This window comes from Setaria italica, chromosome VII (assembly GCF_000263155.2).
Source record: "Setaria italica strain Yugu1 chromosome VII, Setaria_italica_v2.0, whole genome shotgun sequence".
Lineage (NCBI taxonomy): Eukaryota > Viridiplantae > Streptophyta > Magnoliopsida > Poales > Poaceae > Setaria > Setaria italica.
The window spans coordinates 23,244,315-23,270,386 of NC_028456.1; the positions used below are offsets into that span (position 1 = coordinate 23,244,315).

Sequence of the window (26,072 nt, forward strand, 5' to 3'; positions counted from 1 at the left end):
GCATGTACCTTAACTTAGTATTTCTATATTAGCAATGATATAAATAGATAATTTAGAATCATATATTAGTTTACTTTTGGATATTTCTGTATGATGCACACGAAGATAATTATATTAAGATTTGGGTGTTTACTTTAGGTTATTTTTAATAATGACATATGTAGGTAACTCAGATACAAATTTAGAATAACATTATAAGTTATGCTTTAATAAAACCATCACGAAGCAGTGAAGGAGGACATGGAGATGAAGGCGTGGAAAAATAAGAAACAAGTTGAGTGTGGACGAATAAGGGGTTTTTTTCGAGGGGACGAAGGGTTGATGTCTGGTGAATGTAGATGTGATGGTTGTCAGCCACAAAGAAAAGGAAGGGCTACTCAACTGTCAAAACCGAATATTTTTTGCTATCAACTGTCAACTGTCAAAACCAAAGGGTCAAATTTGCTGGGTTTTGATGGTTGTATGGCCCTTCCTATCCGATATTGTAGTTGCCCCCACTCTAATATTTTTTTGAGATTCAAGCTTATTTCCTTAAGGATCACAACCCGAATCTTAGGATAGTCTACTTTCTGATAGTATAGGAATAGCAGGGTTGAAAATCGGACTTCTGCTATAGTTGGAGTGTGAAAATTGGACTTTTCACATATTATTATTAGTATATATACTCAATAACATCACATGTTGACATGCGCGTGATTGTAGATGACTAAAGAAGGGATATCTATATGCATTTCTTTACATGTTTCCGGAAAACTTTAGATTGGATAAGCATTTCAACCCTACATTCTCCTAGATGTTGGCACACATGAAAGTGGCAAAACAGTTGTCGGCGACCAAATTGCCCCTCCAATATCATCAAAGTTGGTCCTCACATTTGATGTTGATAGACATGGTGTCAATATCTCGAGTCAGGTAACACTGAATTCCATCTACAAATTACATATTAAGATATCATATCCTCAAAATGAGGATGACAGTGTGAGAACGAGAATCCTTGATGTCTTTGTCATGACCATTTCTCTCTAGAGCTTAGAGGCCCAACCCCTTTTCATGTTGATGTCGCCTCCGACGCTAGCGAGGACCACTATTCTCTCCTCCCTCTCTTTCCTCTCTTCTCCTTTCTTTCCGTACCCACCATGTTTAGATCCGAGCTCCCTTGCCTCTAGACGAGGGGTGTTGTATGCTCCCTTTATTCGATTTTTAGTATTTTTCTCTATCATATTTCAAATTCGTATTCGGAAAAAATTGAAACATTCAACATTATCCGTATCCGCAAAGAATCAAGAATCAAGTACCTGGTACAACCATATATAACTTATTGTTACAACTAATTACTAATGATAAATTATATTGTTTTTAATATTACTAATGATGTACACCATGACACCTTTTAAACTATTTAAAAGTAACATATATGACAAATGCCAAATGTGTTAATTTTAATTACTCATGGTATATAAGGATCAAATAATAATTTTAATATGACTAATCATATTAATTTTAAAATACTAGTATTTTATTTTATTTTATGATAACTTATTTATATGTGTTAATTTACTTATTTTTCTTATTAAATAGGTAGGGACAACGTTGTCCCATCTGACCGTCTAGGTATTAAGGCTATGTTTATACGTGTATAGATGGTTAGTACTGAGTAGAAGGTACCATCAAAACAATTATTAGTTCTTTCAAGCTACATTGCCTCTTTCATATTTGATATGTTTATGGAAATGTTTATTTATATTCTATTGATTTTGATATACTTATTAATAAATACATCAAAATTCATGAACTATATCTTGGGTACATGTGCTACATACTCATATTTTATTCTCCTACTTGTATCGTGATTTTGATCTACCATAAAACTATCGACAAAGCAAAATAATATGGTTTTTTTGATCTTGCTCCTACTTTGAAATGCAATTGTGTTTTTACCCATTTTTTGAATTTTATGATTTTGCCCTCACCCAATCAAGTCAATGCGTTTTTGCCCTTAGTCTTTGTGTATTTGCCCCTATTTTGACTATTGATTAGGGGCAAAATCGCATTGACTTGTGAATAGTTGAGGGCAAAATCATAAAGTTGAGAAAATAAGGGCAAAATCACAATTAGACTTCAAAGCTGGGTATGAACACAAATGCCCCAATTAATATTCGCTTTGACACTACTTTTTAGATCGAGTACGATCTATTTGTTTTGTATTCGTATCCTATAATATTTGTATTTGTATCTGGATTTGAATTAAATGTAGTAAATGCACATCCAATCGGAATCCATCCCTGTTGAAAGTTTAAAGAAAAAGGAGGTGAAGAATGGTCCCACAAATAGATAATGTGGCTGTAATTAAAATATTTGTGGGATAATTTTTTTGAAACTATGGAGGGTGCTTGTATTTTTACGCTTAGTTCCATATTTTTTTCTTCCAACAGTTTTTGATAAGGTTGTAAATTTAATTTTTCAAAACTCAATTTTTTTAGGTATTTTTGAAGATACCCTTATATACTAAAATTAATTTATTGCCATTTGTTTTTGAAAGAATATTGCCAAAAATTTAAACGAGCCCTCCAACCGTTGCCCGCCGGCCGCCGTCCCGACGCCTTCCCTTGCACCACCGGCGGGCGGCAGCGTGTTGAGCGCGTCGTTGTTCGGTGGGCCACGCGGTGTGCGTACCACGCGCCTGTCGCCGGACAGATTTCCGCCTGAAATCACTTCTCTTCCTCCGCGCACCTTGGGAGCTGCCTGCTAGCTTAGCGGTGCCTGTCAGGCGATGGAGCAGGACGACGCCGACGGCAGTCTCGATTCGTGGGCCCGATTCTGCTCTCTCTCCAACGAGCTTCTCGGCGGCGACGGTGATCTCTCCGTTGGGCCGCGCCTAGCGCCCGTCGTCGCCGACCTCTGCACCCGCGGCCTCGCCACGCTCGTCCGCGACTACTTCCTCCACTCCCTCGAGGTCCAGACCATACCCCTCGCCTCCTCCACTCTCTTTCTCTCTCCCTCTCAGGCGCGTACACAAACACACACGACTGCTGCTGGGTTGCTATTCCCGTATTCCAGTGGAGATTTGGGAGGTGATAGCTGTGCAGTGTGAAGATTCGCATCTGCTGCATGCTAGGTGTTTGTGAGAATGCCCGCACCAAATGGCATCCTGAGTTTGGGTGTTTATGGAAATTTCCCAAGTGAGGTGTAGCCCTAGAGTGTAGAATTTAGTATTGCCACGCTCAGCTTCCTTTTTCAAGTTCTTAACTTGCAACAGTAAAATGTTCCTGATGATTTCATTTTTTTTGTTTTATTCAATTTCTGTTGGTGCAGGAAACATTTCGAAACAATGCAGTCAAGAAGTTCTGGCAGCACTTTCATCCTTATTGCAATGCCTCTCCAGTAGATCGAATTAAATTCTGCGTAAGTCATAGAAAACCTAATTTACTTGTCTCATCACACCTCTTTTGGAATTTGCAGCATGAAAATTTCAATCTTGTAAAAAATGATGTCTTGCAGTTTTCTATTTATATTATCTTTTCTCATACAACAAGTATGTTGTACCCTACATATGTCATGTCAGCAAATTGAAATGACCTGTCATCATATATGATTGTAGTTTGGTGCTTCACCACTTAATGCCTGGTTTAACATGTTCTTTTTCAATAACAAGGCCTCTCAATTCATGCACTACAGGTTAAAGAACATTGGCCTGAGGAAATCTTAAGTGGAGCACTGGAGGACATATGCTTGGAAAAGAGTTACCAGGAAAAATGTGTTCTTGTTCTTGTCCATGCTTTACAATCATATGAGGATAGGACGCCCAAAAGAAAATTCAAAGCAGTGGATTGTAGTTCCAGTTTGATGCCTAGGTACCAGTTAATGGTATCATCAGTACTTCTGACAACACTGCCCTTGAGCTTTCCTGGTCAGTGCCATTTTCTCCTCTGTTTTGTGGGTAGTGAAGACCTTTTTTAAATGCTCTATTGACTATTGGTCACAATTGTTTCCACCAAGTGTAGACCATGTTGCACTGTTTCTTTGAAGTATGCTCTACGAACATGAAAAAAATAATACAGAGCACAAACAGTACCATATTTCCTCTTTGTTGTCCATGTACCAGTCGTTCCTCTCATTTGTTCCTGTGATGTTAGCACCTGGTCTGGCACTGAGCTGTTGATGGGGGCAAGTTAGCATCACTGATATATATGCACTAAATCGGACCTCCCCCTTTCACATGCAGTTAAGAGTCATAGGGTTAGCTCTCATATTTCCTTGGGGACTTGGGTTTGATATGTGGATTTTATAGCATTTGTCACCTCCCAACCCTGCTGGTAAACTAGATACCATTATTGTACTAGAGTACTTTAGTGAGTATATGCTTGTGCGCAAATTAATATCCGTGCAAGACATAATCACTGGCAAACTTATTTCAACTATAATTTTACCAGATGCATTCTGTATTGTAACCGTTGATTCAAAATTACAAATCGGCATTAGTATACTGAACAGGTGTTTTGCTACTGCATTAAAATGTTGCTCAACCTTGTAAAATGGAATTATGTTCATTCTTTTTTGTCAATTTTCAGAGATATTAAATGTCTATTTCAAGAAGAAGCTGGAAGAACTTAATATTATTATGGCTGGATCATATGAGAGTGACCAACTTGGGAATCATGAGCTTTTCGAAAGTAGTAATACCTCTGACTGGCATTCTGGAATGGATATTGATGGTCAAGATGTTTCAGAAAGTAGCTGTTTGGTAAAGAACATTGGAAAAGTTGTTCGTGATCTTAGATGTCTTGGTTTTACATCAATGACAGAAGATGCTTATTCCTCTGCAATAATCTGGCTTTTAAAGGTCTGCACACCCTGCTGTGTCTATAACCTACTGCATCACATATTTTGGCATAGATACTCTTGAATTTCTTTTACTAACCTTGTATTATCTCTCATTCTCATTCTGCAGTCTAAAGTTTATGAACTAGCTGGTGATGATTACAGAGTTCCTGTCCTTGGGTCTGTGAAGAAGTGGATTCAGGTACCATCTCATCTCACCATTTTGCAAAGTATGAAATTTGGGTTTTCGATTGTAGATTTGCTCCTCCAGTGTTCTCTGACATAAAATTCTGACCTTGTCAGGCTGTTCCTCTTCAGTTTCTGCATGCTCTTTTAACATATCTTGGCGACTCAGTGGACTATGATAGTGGATCTTCTGGTCTGAAATCACCGTTAGCCTCACGTCCTTCTTCCTTCCCAGGGATTGGCGTTCCTTCTGAAGCCCTTGTGAGATGGCACATGCGCCTTGAGTATTTTGCTTATGAAACCTTGCAGGACCTACGAATTGGCAAACTTTTTGAAATAATTGTAGATTACCCTGAGAGGTCAGTCATTTTTCCCTATATGGTGCTGTGAGCTTTAATAGAAACTTTGACAATCCAAATATTGTTTATGCTTTAATATATTTCTTCTGTTCTGTGAAGCTTAGCATACATAGACTTTGGTGACTTGATAGATGAGATAACTTTTGCAATGCCATCTGGACAACATTTATGTTCTCACAAGCTATCCTCATCTAACTGGAAGAATTGCTTAAAATCGTATTGTGGCTCATATAGGCATCTCATCATTTCTGTTGTTTTTTTCCTTCTATATGGCTAATGAGTTTTGTTTTTTACTTCACCTCAATGCCTTAAAAACAAGCATCCTATTTTGTTTCATCTATCATGCTGTGCATATATTTTTAGGACTCTTGTCATCTGATCCTTAGGTATTGATCAAGTTTGTTAACACATCTGTCTGAAACTTCTGATCTACCATATGAATGCTATCTTGGTTTCACTCTTATTACTATCTTATGTCCTTAACGGATGTCAAATCCATATACATTTTTTGGCATTCATGCAGCTCTCCCGCTATTGAAGACCTAAAGCTGTGTTTGGAGTACACGGGTCAACACTCTAAGCTTGTTGACTCATTTATCTCATCGCTTAGATATCGTCTACTTACTGCTGGTGCATCAACAAATGATATATTGCATCAATACGTGTCCACTATCAAAGCATTGCGGACAATTGACCCCACTGGCGTGTTCTTGGAGGCAGTTGGTGAACCAATTAGGGATTATCTGCGAGGTAGAAAAGACACTATCAAATGCATAGTGACGATGCTAACTGATGGATCTGGAGGAAATGCAAGTGGAACAGGAAACGCAGGTGACAATCTTCTGGAAGAGTTGAACAGAGATGCTGAAAATCAGGAAAATGCTGATTATGACAATCATGCAAACATTGATGAGAAACAAGCATGGCTGAATTCTGAAAGGTATATCTTCTTCATTCTATTGATCATAATGTCGCTTATTCTATGAGTTCTAAGCACTCTAAATTTGGTACGTTGCTGTGATTTGAACTTTTACAGCTGGGAACCTGATCCTGTAGAAGCTGATCCATTGAAAGGCAGCAGGAATAGAAGGAAAGTTGATATACTTGGACTAATGGTTAGTATAATTGGCTCAAAGGACCAATTAGTCAACGAATATCGTGTAATGTTGGCAGAAAAACTGCTCAACAAATCTGACTTTGAAATAGATTCAGACATTCGCACGTTGGAACTCCTGAAGGTTAGACTATTAATTTTGTGGTAAACCTTTTCTTAATTCTGGTTCCAAGAGATTTGGCTGTCACATGACACATTATTCCTTCGCTATAGCAGTGATATTTTTATTTTGGCAGATCCATTTTGGTGAGAGCAGCATGCAGAAGTGTGAGATTATGCTTAATGACTTGATTGACTCGAAGAGAACCAACTCAAACATTAAAACATCTTTGCTAAAGACATCTCAAACTGGTACTGCTCGAGTACTGCAAGTCCCTTTACGTACAAACTAAAGTTCAATTATACTACAACTACATTTATACACTTTTTTCTAGTTGCTGGGCAAGAGGAAGCAGAAATATCTCATGATGTTCTTGATGCAACAATAATATCATCCAACTTTTGGCCACCAATTCAGGTATGCCCTAAAGATATGTAAATCATGACTAACGAGTCAGAACCTGTCTTTTTTTTTTTTCTTGAGTGAAAACAGTAGGTGAAATCCCTATGGTGGTATGTATTTATATCTATAAAAAAAGGCTGTACAAAGCCCAAGAGAATAATCTCAGTATCTTTGAATCTTCGAGCAGCCAAAAGTTTAACAAGTTCTGACTCTTAATTACTGAACATTGCACCATAACTTTAAAATAACTAAAATATTCTCCATGTTTTTTGGATAATTGACTATGCTGAAACACCTTTTGCCACTGCAATTATTCAATCATGGTCACACATGTACCGCAGATGATGAGAGTCATTTCTGTCACTGCCATCAATAGCTGAGTTTCTTTGTACATAAACAGTTTCTAACACTGGTATTTTCGTGAGAGAATATCAAATCTTTTGGAGATAATTTAAACAGTGAGTATTTTCTATCTCTTTTATGTACTGTTCATTTATGCAGACAGAAGACCTTGTTGTTCCTGCTTCAGTTGATCAGTTGCTATCTGATTATGCAAAAAGATTTCATCAGATAAAAACTCCACGGAAGCTATTATGGAAGAAAAATCTTGGAACAGTCAAGGTTAGGAAAAAAATTTACTTGATGGGTGCTATGAAAATTGTACTCGTATGAAAAGAAGTGGGTATAACACGTTCTTTGCTTTTCCAGTTAGAACTGGAATTTGAGGGAAGAAGCATGCAGTTTACTGTGGCTCCTGTTCATGCTGCGATCATAATGCGATTTCAAGAGAAATCTAGGTAATTAAAGAACTGTCTTATTGTATGTCTCATATGTATTATTTTGACTAAATCTATCAAAATTTCCAGTTGGACTTCAAAGACACTTGCTACAGAAATTGGCATACCTATGGATTCTCTTAACAGAAGGATAAGCTTCTGGACAAGCAAGGTCTGGCACACAGCACAAACCAATGAAAATTCAATTGTTTATATGGAACATGCTTGTCATTATGCAGATCATGGTAACATCACCATCACCATTGAATTTACCAGCAAAGATGAAATTGGAGTCTAAACAATATTATTGTATGCTGCTGTTTTGGCTAAAGTTGGATGAACTAGATAGTGATTAACACATAAATTTAGAGTTCCGCATGAGTTATATGTGTTGTTTTTCGTTTTCTGTAACAGAAATAAATTACAGGACATTCTTAGTCTTAGACATGGCCTAACCTGCATGATGTCTGTACAAGCATTTTTCCTTGATACTTCTTAAATGCAGTCTGTTTAACAAGCAGATTTAACAATATTGTAATATGATATAGGGTGTCCTGACAGAATCAGCAGGACCAGATGCCGATGATCACACCTTTACTGTTGTTGATAGCATGTCTGATGTCAACAAAAACAGTATTGCAAATGAACGCTTGGCAGAGTATCAAATGACTGAGGAAGAAGGTGAAAGCTCTGTAGCTTCAGTTGAGGAACAACTTAAGAAAGAAATGACTGTGTACGAGGTATGGCTCGAAGGGAAGAAATACTGGATAAATCAAGATTTACATTTTATTTGTTTTTGTTTTCAATCATTTGGATACTGTATGCACTGCAGAAATTCATCATCGGAATGCTAATCAATTTCGGGAGTATGTCACTGGACAGGATACATAACACTTTAAAGGTAAGGTCAAAATCATGTCAGCAGTGCCTTATCTGATGTTGGTCTTTTTATCTACTTCACCTTTTGATCCCTTTTTAAATTGCTCATTTTTCAGATGTTCTGTATAGCTGAACCATCATATGACAAGTCACTGCAGCAGCTGCAAAGTTTTCTTTCTGGTCTAGTGGTGGATGAAAAGCTAGAAACGAGGGATGGGTTGTACTTGCTAAAGAGGTAGCAGTAATCGGTTAGGAGAACAAGTTGTTAGAAAGGGTCTGTTTGGTAGACCTCCATCTGATTCTGATTCTCTATAGGAGCTGATTCTCCGAGAGAAGTGATTCTATGCTGAAAGTGATTATCTTAGATTCTCTAGCATAAACTCTTAAGATCAGGATGGAGAATCACTTCACAGAATCAGGAGAAGCTACTTTTTCCAGCTCCCAGCCTATTAGTTCGTATCAGAGAATCACTCTATAGAATCGGTAGAGAATCACTTCTCCTTGAAAGACTGTTTGGCAGAACTCCTGCTAGAATCAGCTCTGGGAGCTCTGCCAAACGCACCCTAAAGGTGTTGGTTAATCAAACAGACATACCTAATTATGTTCTCAGGTTCCTCAAATGTTTTAGTATCTTTTCCTAGGAACTCAGGATCAGCATCCTTGATGCCCACCATTGTATTTTTCTTCACTCTTCTGTGCATCTTTGAATGGAGGTGCTGTGATATCTGATATCACGAGATTTTCCAAATTGTTGAGAATCGATGCAAGCAACTATATAACTATTGAAGGGTTAGTTCCAAGACTTTTTGGATCTGTTTGAGCTCCAGTGATTATCATAAATTGAACGTTCAATTTTCTGGAATCGAAGGTTCCCAACCGCCCAAGCAACCACCTATCTGAATGCGGCCTCTAATTTCCTTGGCCTTGGCAGCAGATGGCTGGGTCCAGGCCTAATATCTTTTGTGACAGCCTCGTGAATCTATCTTTTTCATGGAATTATCCTTTTGAAGATCGGTTTTGTGCTTTTAAAATAGTTTTCTTTAATATTGAAACATTTCTCAGTTTTAGTTAATTAAAATTCAGTATCAATATATAAGTGACCAATACAGCTAGAAGAGTTTATTCAGTATCGCTAAGTAGTTGTAATTTCAAACCACTTAGCATCACAAGACAACATTTTCATTTGGATTACTCACTACTCAACACTGAAAATGAGAGCAATGATAACATTTCAAAAACTACTCATGTTACATGACAAACGCTAGTTTTTTTTACATTATTATCCCATGAAAAATGAAGTTACATTATGCAAAACATTTGACCATGTAAGGCCCTTCTAGCTCATAACCCAACTTGCGGTAATAGTGGCGAGTACCGACTCCTGAAATGACAGCCAATTTCTTTGAACGGTGTTCCCTTCGAGCAATTCTTTCTGCTTCTTCCATCAGTAGAGTTCCATAACCCTGTCAACGCGCATGGATGAACAGATGTTAAATAGCTGTAAAAGCAGAACCTTCTTACATATGCAAAGAATTAAAAAAGACAAAAACAACAATGACTTGATGATAAAGACTAGATATAGTCATGTTACGGATGCCTGCGAGTCACTATCACTGTAATTATGCCTCTTGAATTTCGCTAGAGTGAACACATGATACATTTTAACTAAAATGATTTTACACTTTGTTTCGCCTTACATGAATCTCCCAAATCATGTAAGTTGGGCCCGGGTCCAAAAGGAAAATGAGAACATCTGTTGTGCAGAAGGAAAAATGGCTATGGTCGGAATGCTTATGATGGACTTTAGTTGTTCCATTGTTAAAGAAATAAATGGCTTAAAGCACCGCATTTAGCAAACTAAGAATTGGCACAAAAAAATATTATTAGAGGATTTAAAGATGAATCAGCAGAAAGCACTACTTTTCATTTTCAGTGTTTCTCCTGGCTTTTAGCAGCGAGTTCGAGCCTTGGTGGTGTTTCATCTCTGTGTGTGACACGGACTGGAATCTATCACTAACCACTTAGCTTTGTGCCATTCCAGTTAACATGTATTTCACTCAATCAATTCTTTTTTACCATGGTGGATAAATGCAACCCCAGCAGGTAACAAAGATCACCATGGCAAGGGTGAAACGTAACAAAGATAAGCACAGTAGACAATATTTAGCTATCCTTAAACTACTAAGGAGTTAAAATATTTGGCTCGATTTAGAACAGTGACTACAATCGATCAAGCATACCTTCTGAACATCTAATTTCCAAACATGGTAGCCCAAGGACCAAAACCTGGGTAGTGATCATATAATGTCTACATGTAAATTAGCTAGAATCACCTGGTGCTGTAGTTTGTCTGCATCACGACCATGCACAGGGACTGCAGTTCCATAGACATGAAGTTCGCGGACAATTGAACACCTCCCTACGAGTTCAGGGCATGTAACATTACGACCACATTTACGCAAGCGCAATAGGCCGATCAGGATATCCTGTAAAATTCATGAAATAAGTTGTGAGTATATAGCATAAGATCAAGAGGCAAGAGATTGTGCTTTAGCTAGATGCTAATCTCCACAGAACAATTTCAACATCAGGAATGGAATGATCCAGATCAATGGAGAAAACACTTAGATTATAATCACATTAGAAAATACACAATACAAGCATGCATCATACTCCAAGAATTCACATCCCTATGATCCCACAAATTGGCTGGCAGGCTATAAATACCTGTCGTGTATCCTCATAAGAGAGGAACGTCTCCCAACCCTCATTTGCAGCATAGTCACGCCTGACAAGCTCTACTTCATCTGGCCTGATTTTGTGATGGATATCCTACATACAGATGCACAACTAGAAAATGAAGAAACATCCTTACTTAATATAGGTGAAATGATTTTACTGCATTTCATATTCACCTGAATCCCTGCCTCACGGGTTCTGACATCTCGGCATTTCAAGCCTAGATCCTCCATTCGAGCCAAAGCAAGCTCACGCAGGTTACCTTTCTCGACACCAGAAGTTACGAGAGGCATAGGAATATCTCTCTGGACCCGATACACTCGTGTCCACGGTGGTACCATAGACAGAATCCTAGCTACAATATCCACCAACAGCTCAGGTGGATAATTTCTATATCTGTAACACAGCAGATGCTACCACGTTAGCCCGCTTTCTGAGCCCTTGTCACAAGTACCCGATAATATAAAGAACAACCACGAGAGTGTAGATGGGATTTAGCACTTGAGTATCAAGTGCTAGATTAGTTTAGTACCTGCCAGTTTTCCAGAGCTCATAAAGACCAGTTCCACGAATCACAAGTGTTGGATAAATCTTTAGACCATCGGCCCGGAATGCTGGACTTTCAAAAAATTCTCTGAAACTTTCTAGGTCTCTTTCAACTCCAACATTAGGTAAATCTGGCATCATGTGGGCAACCACCTGTCAACAAGGTGAATCAAGACAATTAGAACAATCATATACAAAATCAATCAAACAAAGCTATGTCACTGAACAAGCAATCACCTTAAACCCAGCATCTTTTGCCAAACAAAAGCAATCAGCAACAGCAGCCACCGTGTGGCCTCTGTTTGTGTCACGGGCGACATCCTCGTATGTACTCTGAACACCAATTTCTAAGCGGGTACAACCATAAGATAGCATCTGGCGCAGATGAGGCCCCAAGCAATAATCAGGTCTCCTAGAATTGAAAGGGAAAAAATCATTTCAGGATTGGAACTTAACCATAATATTTCTAGGAAAGTGGGGAAGATAACAAATACTTTTTAAATGAAAGTAAGAAGCACCATCCAATCGTGCAATGAAGCTTACGTCTCAATTGTCATGCCAATACATTTGACAGCACTGTGTTCTGAATAACAAACAGCCTCCTCAACATTTGCAGAAGTGTGACCGGATAAAGCATCATGAAGATTTCTGATAAAATAATCGCGATAATCAGCTGGCAAGGACATGAAAGTCCCACCCATCAAGATGAATTCGACCTGCAAAGTATATTAAAATTATCTTGCACTGCTGGTTGAATGTTATCATAGCATGCAGTGAACATAAGAGAATCAATAAAACAGGACAGAGTGCTCTCTTAGGCTACAGACAAACCTTATCCACACTATGCCCTAGCCTCTTGAGCTGATCTATCCTGCTTCTGGCTTGAACATATGGATTGTACCTAAAATAACAAAGGCAAATCAGAAAAAAAAAGGAGGCGAAGTGTATCTATAAAGCACTTTAAATAATCACAGTACAAGAACATCTATACCACTAAACATAATCCATGGTTAAAGAATACCATATCCAAAGATTCCTAGCTAGCATGGTGTACCTTTAAATTTCAAGATCAACTAGTAGAGAACTTTATTCAGTCCTTAATGAATGCATCGTTTGCACTCTCCTATTGACTGAACTCCAGTAATACAATATAGAACATAGCATATCTACATAATTGTAACACAGTAAAATGTCCAGTGCCTCATTTAGCAAATTCATAATAAGTTTTATGAATTATGACATGATTTACCTGCTGTCTAGCACAGCATATAACTACAAATTCTTCTACCATGCTACCACAACTGCGACACTAACTGAAAGTTACTTACTGGACTCCTAGGTGCAGAAAGGCACAACGAAATTGAAGGGACATGGATGCCAATGCAACATCACCCTTTCTATTGTATCCATTTCGATGAATAACAGTGCAGTTCGTTTAGACTTGCAGTTCAGACTAACCTAAACGAGGTTACTCGCTACAGCCTCCCTCATTCAAGCAACCCAAGTAGTATTTTTCAGTGGCATCAGCAGCCAGTAAGCTAAATTACCTTGCCCGAATGGCACGCATGCTAGTAGGCTCATATCCAGTGTAGGACTGCGTGCTGTACTCGAAGTCGGAGTCGGGGCCGCCCGGGCAGTACACGCAGATGTTCCCGGTGGTGGCGATGTGGGGGCACCGGTGCGGCTTCGACATGACGGCGACGACGGCGATGCCCGACGCCGTGCGCACGGGCTTGGCGCGCAGCCGCGGCAGCAGCGCGGCGCGGTCGGCCTCGGGCACCGCGGCGATCATCTCCACCAGCTTGGGTGCCCGCGCCAGCCCGTACTTCCGGCACGCGGCGGACTTGAGCTCGTTGAGGTCCACGTCCTCCCCGCGCCGACTGAGCTCCCCCATCGCCGACACGATCTCCGCGATGGCCCGCACACGGGCCTCCTCCTCCGAGAGGCCCGCGGGGAGGACCACGCCTCCGCGTCCCGGCGCAGGCTTCCGGCGGCGCGGCTGCTCCGGTGCCGCCACGGCGGCGGCGGCGGCGGCGGTCGCCATGGAGAGAAGGGTTTCCGAGAGCAAGGGGTTTTGGGCTCGGGTCGGAACGCGGGTCGGAACGAGTTGGGCCTCGGTCGGGTCGGCGTCTCGCCCTGCCCTTTCGCACACGGTTCAAAAGCTCTCGGCCGTCTGATCGCACCATGAACGGTTCGGATTGGTACTTGTTGCACAGCAAGTTGTACTAGCACGAGTTTAAAAATATATTTCTCCACCTCCTACGTCGCAGAAAAAAAAAGAGTTTCTCCTCTGCTGTCTCTCTCTCTCTCTCAATCTTCTTGCGGCGGAAGCAAAGCGAGCGCGGCTCAGCGGCGGCGAGATGGACATCGCCGGAGAGGACGGGAAGCAGCAGCCACACCTGGTACTAGCGCACAAGCTGTTCCTGCTGTCGCACCACGATGTGGATGACCTCGCCAAGGTCGACCTCCGCGCCGACGTTCTCGCGGCAGTCAAATCCGATGGTAGCGCCAGCGCCCGCCACCCCCCCCCCCCCTTTTTTTTTTCCTCAAGTCTGCTTCTAACTGCAAGTCTGCAAGCGAGATTTTGGGTTTGATCTGACTGGTGTATCCGGTGCAGACATGGCGGCGCTGTACGAGTCGCTGGCGACGGACGGCGTGCTGGAGATGGACGCGGCGCTGCTGGCCGAGATGCGCGCCAGGATCGACGAGGAGATCCGGAAGTTCGATGAGAAGTGAGTAGATCTCGCGCTTGTGACCTTTACCTGCTCGATTTCTGGGCTGGCTCTTAGGGTTTCGTACTGTGAGTGAGCATCTAGCTCTTATGACCCCACTGTTCGTAATTTGAACATTGTTATTATTCAGTTCAGTGATAATTGAGCCTTGGAACTCACTGGGTTTGTGATTTATAAGGCGTTATTACTGTCTCGTTGCTTGGTTTGATTAGCTCTAGCTGGATAGTTGTTCCGGTTGTCTCCGAACATTGCAATTACTAACATCTCTGTGCTCTCGACCTAATGATCCAACTGAATTTAGATGGTCAGCATCAAGGACATAGCAAATTGTGCCAACGGTAGATAGAGAATTCATGTTTTCACTTCCAACTATTTAGATCACAAGGAATGATAAATGATGATACATAATATTGTTATGTGGCAAACAAATCAATGATCTACTCTCATGGAAGGCTATCATTTCATTAGCTTCTGACTTTGCTGCAAACATGCTCCTGATAGTTGTCCAAGTAAAATTCTAGGCTCTGAAGTGTACAATCCTCTTTCTCTTCGGTGCATCTGAGACTCTGTCTAGCTGTTATTCTTGAGTATCAATATTCAGTTAGTATCTTCTCTTGGTTAATTTTTCTTCTTGTTTATGAAGAATCGCTGATGCTGAGGAGAATTTGGGTGAGAGTGAAGTGCGTGAGGCCCATCTTGCCAAATCCTTGTATTTCATAAGGGTTGGGGAGAAGGTATGCGTATCTGCTTTCTTTTTTCCTGTTATTAGGATTGTTTTTATGTGTCCCAAACATGCTTGCCTTACCTGAATATTCTAAATTTCAGGAAAAGGCTCTGGAGCAGCTTAAAGTTACTGAAGGAAAAACTGTAGCTGTTGGCCAAAAGATGGACCTTGTTTTCTACACGTTGCAAATTGGATTTTTCTATATGGACTTTGATCTCATCTCAAAATCCATTGACAAGGCTAAAAAGTGAGTCTCAAGTAACTTAGCTATCTCACTTTCTGCTTGTTTTGCATTGTGGAATCTGGTATACTGATATATTGCTTTCCCTGATGGAAGCCTGTTTGAGGAGGGTGGTGACTGGGAGAGGAAGAACAGATTGAAAGTGTATGAAGGATTGTACTGCATGGCGACTAGAAACTTCAAGAAAGCTGCTAGCTTGTTCTTGGATTCGATTTCAACATTCACAACCTATGAGCTGTTCACCTATGATACATTCATCTTCTACACGGTTCTTACAAGTGTTACCTCACTGGATCGTGTATCTCTAAAACAGAAGGTATGCAGCTTGGTTTGCAGAAGTCCCCTTCATTCCCTTGGCTTTCTGACCAACATGGATCTTTGCAGGTTGTAGATGCACCTGAAATCCTCGCTGTAATTGGCAAAGTACCTCACCTCTCCGAGTTCCTCAATTCACTCTATAATTGCCAGTACAAGTCATTTTTTATTGCATTCTGTAAGTGACAGAATCATAATATCTCTTCCACAATCTTCAATTTACTCATGATAAATAACGCTCTTATGGATAATTTCTGTGGTTGGCTGGCTAGCGTGGATTTCTCATCACTGCTTATTTTTCAGCTGGCTTGACGGAACAGATCAAGTTGGACCGTTACCTGCAGCCTCATTTCCGCTACTACATGCGTGAAGTGCGCACTGTTGTTTACTCACAGTTTCTGGAATCGTACAAGAGTGTGACAATGGAAGCAATGGCTTCTGCGTTTGGCGTAACCGTTGATTTCATTGACCAGTAAGTGCAGTTTATGCCCGGTGCTCATATTCTGGATGTAGTGTTACTCATAAGCTAGTGCATTACCATTTGCGTCACTTTGATGCAGGGAATTGTCGCGCTTTATCGCTGCTGGGAAGCTCCACTGCAAGATAGACAAAGTTGCTGGCGTCTTGGAGACGAACCGACCTGATGCCAGGAATGCCTTCTACCAGGCAACCATCAAGCAAGGAGACTTCCTGCTGAACCGCATCCAGAAGCTATCACGAGTTATTGACCTGTAGGCAAGCCGCTTGAGCCCTTTTGCCAGGACTTATTGCTTGAGCTCCCGGCGCACGACTTGCAGTGTATTATTTACGGGCAGCAATTGACTTGCATTGGCCACGGTCGAAGAAGCTTTAGGGATATTTGTGTTATGAGAAATTGTATTTTGTACTTTTGTTGCCTAACTACATGGATCAAAACCAAATACAGGCATTGCTTGTAGACGTTTCATCCGTGATGAATTCATTCTTTATTTTGTTTCAGTCTTATCGTTTGGCTACTAAGAGCCTTTGTTAGCAGTAGCTGCTGTTACTCATGGCAATCTCTCGGGTCGGAAAATACTGCTGCTACTTGCTACCTTAAACCATGGTTTTCTTGTTCAGCCCAGCAATTTAACCATGCTAGTAGAGTAGAATTACAAGAAAATTGAAGTGGGCAATCATATCCCAGTATCATACACATGATACACTCCCACTACCATTTCAGTATAACAGCGAAACAATAACACGATGCCCGCTGCCACTAAAGTATAAACCCACCCAAGAGTGGATATCTGCAATCAAAATCGACGCTGTTTATTGGACTATATGTAATGTCACTACACATGCCAAATCTCTCGGAAATCCTTCTGTATGTGTACATTTTGATCATACAGTTCTGACGAAACCAAACATGTCCTACCCGCCTACAACAGGGGCAATCCAACGCACCAACAAAAAATTCCAACACTAAAATCACAACAACCTGAGTTCCAGGCACAAGGGTCAAAGAGTTGCACGGCCACGGCTGTCATTGCGGGTGTCCTAGCCAGCAGTTTGACTGGATTTGCCATTGGGTGTGCCCAAGGGGTTGTTCTCACCGGGTTTTGAGGTGGCCATTTCCTCCAGGCGCTTCCACAGGGCTTCTCGCTTCAAATCGGATTCCTCCTGCTTCAGCTCCTCGTCGTTGAACCTCTGAACGCACTCCCCGAAGAATGCAGAATCATGATCAGAGAAGATCTTGCGTACATTCAATGTCAGGCTACGAACAGCTTGGTTCCAGTGATCTCTGGTGTTTCTCTCGAGTGCTGGATAGATGATAGGTAGTAGCACCTTGTAGTTTTGCTTAATTAGGTTTTCAATATGGTCATTGTTCCAGAGAAATAGAGCCCGCTCTGCCACCTATGAAAAGAGAAAAGGAGAAAAACATCAGACACAAATGCTGAGTATATATAAAAAAGCTGCATTAAGTTAATGAGGTATTTCATTGGCAGCTAACTAAAACTATTGTAGATAAACTAAAACTGCTCAAGTGAAAACATACAACTGAACAAAACTACCAGAAACCATGAACGATGATTCCATATAGAAACTACAATCTGTCCTACAGAATTAGAGGGATCCAAGCTGCATAAATGCACAGTTATTAGCTAGAATGATAGGCCAGGCAGAGGATAGCAAACAATCATGCATCCAAAATGTACAGGTTGTCTAAGACCTGTTTTACAGATGACCAGAATGGGAGCAACAGTCAGAAAATAGACAAGTTTTGACGGACAGGAATAGATGGATGGGATTTTACAAATAGTCAGGACAGGAGCGGCAGTCAGAAAATACACAAGCTTTGATAGTCAGAAATAGGCGAAGTACACATAGCCAGGACAGGTGAGATTGCCAGAAAAAGCAGACTTTACAATCAGAAATTGATGGAACAGGTTACACCCAATGAAGCAGTTCAGTAGTAAGACTAAACGAATGCCATCAAGAACAAAATGGAGAACAGATTTGCACCACATATCATAATTTGGGGAAAAAATAGCGGCTTATGTTTGCTATCTAATCTGGGTGGCATGGATATCTCTTTTGCTGTATGAACATGAGACTCCCAGGTTCAAAGCAAGGCCTCTACTGACATGAGACTCCTGATGCCAACTTCTACAGAAACTGTTGTCTTACAGTAGATATAGAAAAAAGAAGTTTGCTCAGTCACTAAACCGATTCCTAAGAAAGCGAGCACATAAAGTTCTATGTGCAACAGATCAGTTTCTAAGTCTTCAAGGCAGGAAACACATAAGGAACAAAATACCATGTGCATTCTCCAGATAATTACAACTTTATAAAAATAATATGCTACTTTGTAATTATATCTCGAAGGACAAATGACTTACACCAATGTTTTCTTTTACTGCTCTTGCACTGATTAGCGTATATAAAAACAACTGAAAATCCAGGTGTCTAAATTATACAAAAACATAGACACAACAGTGCGCAGAGAAGGTATCTTAATTCTTAATGGCAAAGGCTGGCAACACTAAAAATATCAATCTTTCCCCCACTTAGGAGTAGATTTATACAGATGCATGTGTTTTACAGTATATATAAACAAGATTAGCTTGCTACATCCCTAATATGATTACTAAGAAAGAGGCACATAAAGATCAAAGACTTTAAAGTACAAGAAACATCCAAATGGAAGGGAACAAATTACTATACATATTATCCAGAAGATTCCAGCTCTACTATAAGTAATTGATACAATATTTTGTAATTATAACTTAAAAGACAAATAACCTAGCACCAAAACTTTCTTTTACACTTAATTACAGATTAGCATATATCAAAACAACTGCAAATCCATCTGCACAAACTATACATAAGGAGACACACTATGGTGTGCAGAGAAGGTATCTTAATAGTGAAGCTTGGAGACACTGTCAATATTATTTTCCATACTTAGGGAGCAGAATTCTAGCTAATTAAATGTGTGCAAGCAATCAATGTGCATATGCAGGCAAACAATTGCGGAACCAGAGGCTTAAAGCCGTAAGAGCACATGTTCCATGGACTAGAAGAACCAACAAACAAGTTTGGTAGAAATCGATGACAAGCTTAAGTCTAAGCCCATTAAGATTTTGACCTGGAAATGAGAGCTGTTCATGCTACGGGCAATCTGACAGAAGAGTGGAACCATGCATCTTTGAAACTCTGCAAGCTGTGTTGCCTCCAAAACCTCTTCTAACTCACCCAAGAACATCACTTCCTTTGAACTGTTTGTCACAGGCCAATATTTCAGTAAGCCCCTAATAACTGTGTCAGCGAGTTTGCAGTCCTTCTCAACAAACTGTGTGATGCAATAAGATAGCTGTTGATGGTACATAGATACACACTTTGGCTTGTGAAGAGGGATCAGTGCACGAACAAGGAACAACTTGTGTTCTTCCTTTAGCGGAAGGGCAAAACCATTGATAATACTGCCCAGGATCTCCAACAGCTCCGCAATACCATTATGCTTTTCTGTTTCAAATATGAACCTGTAGAATATGTTGTTAATTGCTTTCCTGATGAATGGGCGATGAACCATGAATTTACCATATATTCTATGAAGTATTGTCTTTAGATAGTCCCTTTCCCTGGGGTCCTCTGAGTCAAAAAGATCTAGCAGCCTAAGAATGAAGGAGTGATCTATGTATCTCTTGGCGAGCTTTGCATCTGTCTCCTGTGATGCAACAAATCTCAAGAAAACCTCATACACAATCTGCAAGTGCGACCATGCCGGGTCCATGAGGGGCTCATCCTCCTCCAGATCAACTCCCTCAATGACCTTGTTCTCACGGGGCGTGGGGTTGGAGCTCCGGAACAGGTTAATGGACACCATCTTGGTGATCTCCTGCATGACGACCTCTGAGAACTTGCCATTTGCCGACGTGACGTAATCGACCAGCTCCATAAGCGTCTGGCGCTTCACCTCCTTTTCCTTCAGGTTCTTTGTCGGATCCGTGAAGTCATACACGGCGCAGCACAGGTTCACCTTCTTGACAAACAAATTCTGCTTCTCAGATGCCGCCACATCCTTGAACGCCGGCAGCGGCTCATTGGAGTGGTACACCACAGCCCCATTCATCACCGGGTTAGGAGCTACCCCAGGTGGCACTGCATAATCCCCATTTCCAGCCCTCTTGTTCGCCGGGTCCATGCTCCTGGCAACACTGTAGGAATTGGACGGCTCCATGCCGTTCCCCGCAGACGTAGCAGCAGCAGCATCCCGGCTATCCCCGGCCTTCCCCGGCTTCCTCGGCAGCCGGCCAAGGATATTCTTAATCATCTTCCACCACAGGCAACCAAAACCCTAGCAGCACGAATCAGCCACGGGAGCGAAGCGGGGATCTACGCAGACCTGCGGCTCCTGAGCTGAACCAACAACCCCAAGATCTCCCAGACCCAAGCTGACGAATCCACCGCCCGGCCAGCCAAGAACCCACACCCTAGCTCCGATCCCCCGGCGCAACCAAGCAAGCAATCAGGCCGCCCAGATCATTTGAACCAATACGAATCGGACCTGGTCAGGGAGCCACTCCAGCGCCCAGGCCTGAACGGATCAGGCCACGCCTCCATGGCCAGAAAAATCCAGTCTTTCCCAGCTCCCGGAACCGCCGCCGCCGCCGGCCGAGCAAATCTAGGATCCCAGCACCGCAGAGAACAATTGGATGTGGGAGGATGGGGGTGAGGGCGAGGACGGGAAGGAGGGCAGGAACCTTTTCTTGGGCTTGCAAGCTCTCTCTCTCTCTCTCTCTCTCTCTCTCTCTCTCTCTCTCTCTCCTTTTTGGTTCTCTGGATTTGAGAGGCCTAGAGGTCCCCAAAAGTAGCAAAGAGTGGGATGGAGTAGGAGTAAAAGCTCGCGCGGCACTGCGCTGCGACTGCGAGGAGAGCGAGATGCAAGGGAAGGGACGGCAGCGCCAGCCAGAGCCCAGAGGAGGGAGGACGGGGACGGGGACGGGGAGCGTGACGCTAATGCTATGCTACCACCACAGTTTTCTGACTGTTCTGGGGTGAGCCGCACTTAATTGCAACACAGCTGCTGCTGCTGTCGCCGCTGTTACTTTAAAGTTTGTCTCGGCCTCATTTTGCTGTCTGGACCCTGCCTGCCGTGGATGTTAGCGCTGGCCTTGACTCTGACGGTGAGTATTCTCCTCTTTCCTGCGTCACTTCACCCTCGTTTCTCAGCACTGGCTGCTTCTAAATGATGCTGAGCAATTAGTCAGCTGATTAGGAAGAAGGCAAAGCGATGCACTGAGCTCTAGCTGCAGTGATGAGTACGGCACGGCAAGTTTAGAGTACTGCTGCTGAGTACTGACCCCGTCGAATAAACAAGGATATCGTAACGGCCGAGGGTCGGCTACTAGAGGAGATGTTTATCATCAGTTTATGCCGGCACTCGGTACCCGCTGAAAGACTGTCGGTGTGCACTTGCCGCTGCCCGTGCTCTCTGCTCTTTCGCTCGATTGCTTCCAGTTACCGCCGCGCCGTACCTCGGTGCGATACCTCCCCCAAAGTCTTCCCTTGCGTGCCTTTGGTCCTTTGAACTCTGTATTCTATCGCTCCAAGATCAATCAAGCTTTTTGTTTTCATTTTGAGCAAAAGATCAAGTGTGTGTTGGTGACACTGGATCTTAACAGCCAGCATCTGCACGAGAAAGTTCAGTAGCTCACCACCGCTACCAAGACCAATAGACCATCATGCGAGATTAGCCGGCACGCCACTCGCCGAGGAGATGGGCAAGTGCACCGAGCGTAGCAGCTACCAACCAAACGGCGCAACGCGCCAGACCTAGTACATTCCACTGCCACTAACGCGTCCTGTAGCGGCTGCAAGCCTGCAGCGACACGTCAAAACCAGAGAGAAAGAGAGCTCTGAAAAGCAGCGAGCGAGGCCGAGAGCAATCTCGTTGTTGCGTCGCTAATGGAAAAGCAAAGCGATCGCCTGGGCGGGTGGGGGAAGGGGGATGCAACGTGCGGGCCGCGTGCCAACGTGCGGGGGAGCGTGCGCGTGTCTGCCAGCGCCAGCCGCCAGCCAACCCGTCGCCGCCTGTCTTGTGGCCGACGACGCCTCACGCGCTCGCCTGCTGCTGCCCCGTGGGCCGCCGCTCTGGCCTGGCCCCCCTGCTGGCCTGGCCCGTTCGGTCTGGCTCTGGCTCCGCTGCTGCTAGCCTGCTAGGGGGTGAACAGCGGCAGTGCTGCCGGTGCCGGTGGCCGGGGGCGTGGACCACGGCTGCGCGGCGCCTGCCTTGGATTCAGAGCGGGCGGGGCGACCGGGCCCTTGTTTACTTCGCGAATTTGGGAGGTGTCAAAATACTGTAGCAATACTGTAGCGTTTCGTTTGTATTTGTGAATTATTGTCCAAATATTGACTAATTAGGCTCAAAAGATTCGTCTCGCAAAGTACAATAAAACTGTGCAAATAGTTTTTGATTTCGTCTACATTTAGTACTCCATGCATGTACCGCAAGTTTGATGTGATGGGGAATCTTCTTTTTGCATAGTGTCAAAGTTGGGAGTTTGGAGGTAAGAGAACAAGGGCCGGGTCGATCGGAGGCAACGATGAGTCGATGATGATGATGCCAAGGGATTAGGGACGGAGGGCAGGGGCGACGCCGTGCGTGACAGTGCCTTCGGTCCATTGTCCTCCACGTGACAGCCGCCTCTGCCCTCTATGGTCTCCACAGCCATTCCTCCTAGCTGCTACTACACGCGTGAAATGGAAACAGCCCATGCTCAGCGCTCATCATCGTGTCCTGCCCATTCCTTGTTCTTGTTCAATAGCAGCTCGCAAAAAAGCAGGGTGACGCGGTTGGTCCATCGTTCATCCGTTCGTCAAATCCTCCCCATCGAGAGACGCCCCTCGCGGTTCTTTTGGGAGGAGGGAGGGATCACAATACTGATTTTCTCAAATGCACGTATGAATGGTATGACGCTGATCCAATAAATGAACCAAAACTATCTCCTACCTGAAAGATTCGGTGGAAACGTGGATAGCCAAACTCGGCATACCACGGTTGCGTGTTATATAGTCCGGTCGCAATGCTAGAGTATTGTACATGGATATTGGTTACGACTTGTGACTCAAGGAATTCAATCAAACCTGATTCTATCTATCTCTATCTCTAGTTGAACTCCTTGTGTATCACGTGAGGAATATATATGTACATGTTATACAACCATGTACATGATTTACAAGAGATCAAATCTCTCTAACATTTACATGAACTCATGTCTATCTCTAATAGCCTCCCTCAACCTTAGCCTGGTTTGTGTTCCAGACTTAGATTGATCTTGAAATCTTCAAAACTGCGTGTAGGCAACGCTTTTGTGAACCCATCTGCCACTTGATCTTGTGAACATATGAACCGAATTTGCAACTGTTTTCTTGCAACTCTCTCACGAACAAAATGAAAATCTATTTCAATATGTTTTGCTCGAGCATGGAACACAGGATTGGCAGACAGATACGTGGCGCTCAAATTATCACACCAGAGACAAGAAGCTTGCTATAATTTTACACCTAATTCATCCAGCAAAGCCTCAATCCAAATTACTTCCGCAGTGGCATTTTCAAGAGACTTATACTCAGCTTTTGTACTCGATCTGGACTCGATCTGGATACAATAGCTTGTTTCCTAGCACTCCAAAATATTAGATTACTTCCAAAGAATACAGTAAATCCTCCCGTCAACCTTCTATCATTGCCACTTGCAGCCCAATCGGCATCCGAAAAAGCACTTACCAAGAGTGATTCAGACTTGCTGATCCTCAAGCCAAGATGAATAATCGAACCATTTATATATCTCAAAATTCTTTTAACTGCTGATCAATGTGTAGTAGTGGGTGCATGTAAAAATTGTTAACAGCGAAAGTTATATCAGGACGGGTAAGCGTAGATATTGCAAAGCCCCTACAATGCTTCTAGCGAGTACCATCATCAGGTGACAGAAGTTGCCCATCATCCTTGGATAACTATTCATTAGCTGACAGTGGTGTAGGAGGAGACTTACATTTATGCATGCCAGCCCTTCGTATAATATTTGATGCATACTTCCCTTGTGAAAGCAAAATGCCTCCCCGAACCGGTTGCACTTCTATACCAAGGAAGTAGCTAAGATTTCCTAAGTCTTTCATAGCAAAATCAGTCCTCAAGTCTTGAACCAAAGCTGCAATAGCTTCTGCAGAAGAACCTGCGTATTGTACATGGATATTGGTTACAACTTGTGACTCAATTCAATTAAATCTGATTCTATCTATCTCTATCTCTAATTGAACTCCTTATGTATCACATGAGGAATATATCTGTGCATGTTATACAACCGTGTACATGATTTACGAGAGATCAAATCTCTAATATTTACATGAACTCAAATCTATCTCTAACACTACCTCCGGCTTCTCTCCCCGTTTTGGCGTTTCCTTCTTCACTTGCGCCAGCATTAGTGGAACGATCCGTTTCCTGCCCCTCCCACCTACATGGTGCATGGTTCTCTCTCGTCGATGGATGTTTAGGGGGCGTTTGGATCATTGAGCTAAAGTCTAGTTCATGTCACATCAAATCTTTGGAGGCTAATTAGGAGAATTAAACATGAGTTAATTATAAACTAATTACACAGATGGAGGCAAATTCGCGAGACGAATCTGTTAAGCCTTTAATTCATGATTAACACATGTTTACTGTAGCATCACATTGTCAAATCATGGACTAATTAGGCTTAATAGATTCGTCTCGTGAATTAGCCCCCATCGTTTTGTAATTAGTCTATATTTAATACTCCTAATTAGTATCTAAACATTCGATGTGACATGAAGTTTACTGCTGGACAATCTCGAAGTCAAGTCACCTTCAAAACGAGCTAGCCTACTGCTGCACTGACCAGTAAGTGGTCACTGAAATATCTTCAAGTCGTGTCCGTCCCCGATCTATAGTTCACCACGACAGATGCCGTCTTACTAAGAGGGTGTTTGGATCTTTAGTCCTGACTAAAATTTATGTCACATCAAATATTTGGAGGCTAATTAGGAGGACTAAACATAAGCTAATTATAAAACTAATTACACAGATGGAAGCTAATTCATGAGACGAATCTATTAAGCCTAATTAATCCATCATTAGCACATGTTTAATGTAGCATCACATTGTCAAATCATGGACTAATTAGGCTTAATAGATTCGTCTCGCAAATTAGTCTCCATCTGTGCAATTAGTTTTGTAATTAGCCTATGATTAATACTCCTAATTAATATCTAAACATTCGATGTGACAGGAATTTTAGGAGGTGCTAAAGAAACAAACACCCCCTAAATGGTCTATTCATCTCACTAGCTCTTCTTAATCCCTAACCCTAACATTTTCTGATCTTGATCGATGGAAATGGTTATGCCCTTTTAGTCACATGTACACAAGCCAATATCCAAGTTCTAAAAAATGTCCCATGTACACATTAACCCTCCCTTCTCTGCAATTTTTCTCATGGTAGCGGCAATTCTCTCTCCGTAAAAAATCATGGCACTTTGACAGCTCCTTGTCAAGTTGTGCTTCTTAACTTTTACCATTTACATGTTACAATTTACGACCCCAAGCAACTTGATTCCTTTTGAAATGAATGGGCCTGTGACTTGTACTCACAGCT

The 26,072-nt window shown here is 42.3% G+C and overlaps 4 protein-coding genes across 5 annotated transcripts; 2 read left to right on the plus strand and 2 right to left on the minus strand.

The window, feature by feature from the left end:
• The first annotated feature begins 2,564 nt into the window (after positions 1 to 2,564).
• LOC101769415 (anaphase-promoting complex subunit 2) lies at positions 2,565 to 9,448 on the plus strand. 2 transcript variants are annotated; one of them, XM_004975948.3, is made up of 16 exons: positions 2,566 to 2,953; positions 3,313 to 3,402; positions 3,676 to 3,907; positions 4,569 to 4,840; positions 4,949 to 5,020; positions 5,122 to 5,363; positions 5,887 to 6,303; positions 6,400 to 6,601; positions 6,714 to 6,828; positions 6,912 to 6,994; positions 7,481 to 7,600; positions 7,688 to 7,776; positions 7,846 to 7,927; positions 8,304 to 8,495; positions 8,588 to 8,656; positions 8,751 to 9,448. In XM_004975948.3, exons 1-16 carry the CDS (start codon positions 2,771 to 2,773, stop codon positions 8,871 to 8,873), a joined length of 2,583 nt encoding a protein of 860 aa, XP_004976005.1. In that variant the 5' UTR covers positions 2,566 to 2,770; the 3' UTR covers positions 8,874 to 9,448. The 2 variants fall into 2 exon arrangements, 1 of the variants encoding a protein (XP_004976005.1); XR_002678401.1 differs by lacking the exon at positions 8,751 to 9,448 and having other exon boundaries at positions 2,565 to 2,953; positions 8,317 to 8,495.
• Positions 9,449 to 9,731: 283 nt separating this feature from the next.
• LOC101769819 (elongator complex protein 3) lies at positions 9,732 to 14,036 on the minus strand. Its single transcript, XM_004975949.2, has 9 exons — positions 13,467 to 14,036; positions 12,751 to 12,820; positions 12,463 to 12,635; positions 12,157 to 12,331; positions 11,906 to 12,072; positions 11,550 to 11,769; positions 11,362 to 11,466; positions 10,968 to 11,120; positions 9,732 to 10,097 (listed from the first exon to the last, which is right to left on the minus strand). Exons 1-9 carry the CDS (start codon positions 13,961 to 13,963, stop codon positions 9,939 to 9,941), a joined length of 1,719 nt encoding a protein of 572 aa, XP_004976006.1. The 5' UTR covers positions 13,964 to 14,036; the 3' UTR covers positions 9,732 to 9,938.
• Positions 14,037 to 14,181: 145 nt separating this feature from the next.
• On the plus strand, positions 14,182 to 16,913 carry LOC101770223 (26S proteasome non-ATPase regulatory subunit 6). The gene is made up of 8 exons (XM_004975950.2): positions 14,182 to 14,421; positions 14,537 to 14,651; positions 15,295 to 15,385; positions 15,477 to 15,622; positions 15,713 to 15,932; positions 16,001 to 16,109; positions 16,235 to 16,403; positions 16,492 to 16,913. The coding sequence occupies exons 1-8, from the start codon at positions 14,280 to 14,282 to the stop codon at positions 16,664 to 16,666; spliced, it is 1,167 nt and encodes a 388-aa protein (XP_004976007.1). The 5' UTR covers positions 14,182 to 14,279; the 3' UTR covers positions 16,667 to 16,913.
• Positions 16,914 to 17,056: 143 nt separating this feature from the next.
• On the minus strand, positions 17,057 to 21,432 carry LOC101770619 (serine/threonine protein phosphatase 2A 57 kDa regulatory subunit B' theta isoform). Its single transcript, XM_004975951.4, has 2 exons — positions 19,542 to 21,432; positions 17,057 to 17,806 (listed from the first exon to the last, which is right to left on the minus strand). Exons 1-2 carry the CDS (start codon positions 20,724 to 20,726, stop codon positions 17,450 to 17,452), a joined length of 1,542 nt encoding a protein of 513 aa, XP_004976008.1. The 5' UTR covers positions 20,727 to 21,432; the 3' UTR covers positions 17,057 to 17,449.
• Positions 21,433 to 26,072: the final 4,640 nt, after the last annotated feature.

Coding starts and splice junctions, on each gene's coding strand:
- LOC101769415 (XM_004975948.3), top strand. CDS start 2,771: ATGGAGCAGGACGACGCCGACGGCAGTCTCGATTCGTGGGCCCGATTC. Junction 7,601..7,687: donor AAAATCTTGGAACAGTCAAG/GTTAGGAAAAAA, acceptor TTGCTTTTCCAG/TTAGAACTGGAATTTGAGGG. Junction 7,777..7,845: donor CGATTTCAAGAGAAATCTAG/GTAATTAAAGAA, acceptor CAAAATTTCCAG/TTGGACTTCAAAGACACTTG.
- LOC101770619 (XM_004975951.4), bottom strand. CDS start 20,726: ATGATTAAGAATATCCTTGGCCGGCTGCCGAGGAAGCCGGGGAAGGCC. Junction 17,807..19,541: donor TGAACAGCTCTCATTTCCAG/GTCAAAATCTTA, acceptor CTCTTTTCATAG/GTGGCAGAGCGGGCTCTATT.
- LOC101770223 (XM_004975950.2), top strand. CDS start 14,280: ATGGACATCGCCGGAGAGGACGGGAAGCAGCAGCCACACCTGGTACTA. Junction 14,422..14,536: donor CGCGGCAGTCAAATCCGATG/GTAGCGCCAGCG, acceptor TATCCGGTGCAG/ACATGGCGGCGCTGTACGAG. Junction 16,404..16,491: donor ACCGTTGATTTCATTGACCA/GTAAGTGCAGTT, acceptor ACTTTGATGCAG/GGAATTGTCGCGCTTTATCG.
- LOC101769819 (XM_004975949.2), bottom strand. CDS start 13,963: ATGGCGACCGCCGCCGCCGCCGCCGCCGTGGCGGCACCGGAGCAGCCG. Junction 12,332..12,462: donor ATTGGCATGACAATTGAGAC/GTAAGCTTCATT, acceptor TTTCAATTCTAG/GAGACCTGATTATTGCTTGG. Junction 11,467..11,549: donor CCCGTGAGGCAGGGATTCAG/GTGAATATGAAA, acceptor ATCTGTATGTAG/GATATCCATCACAAAATCAG.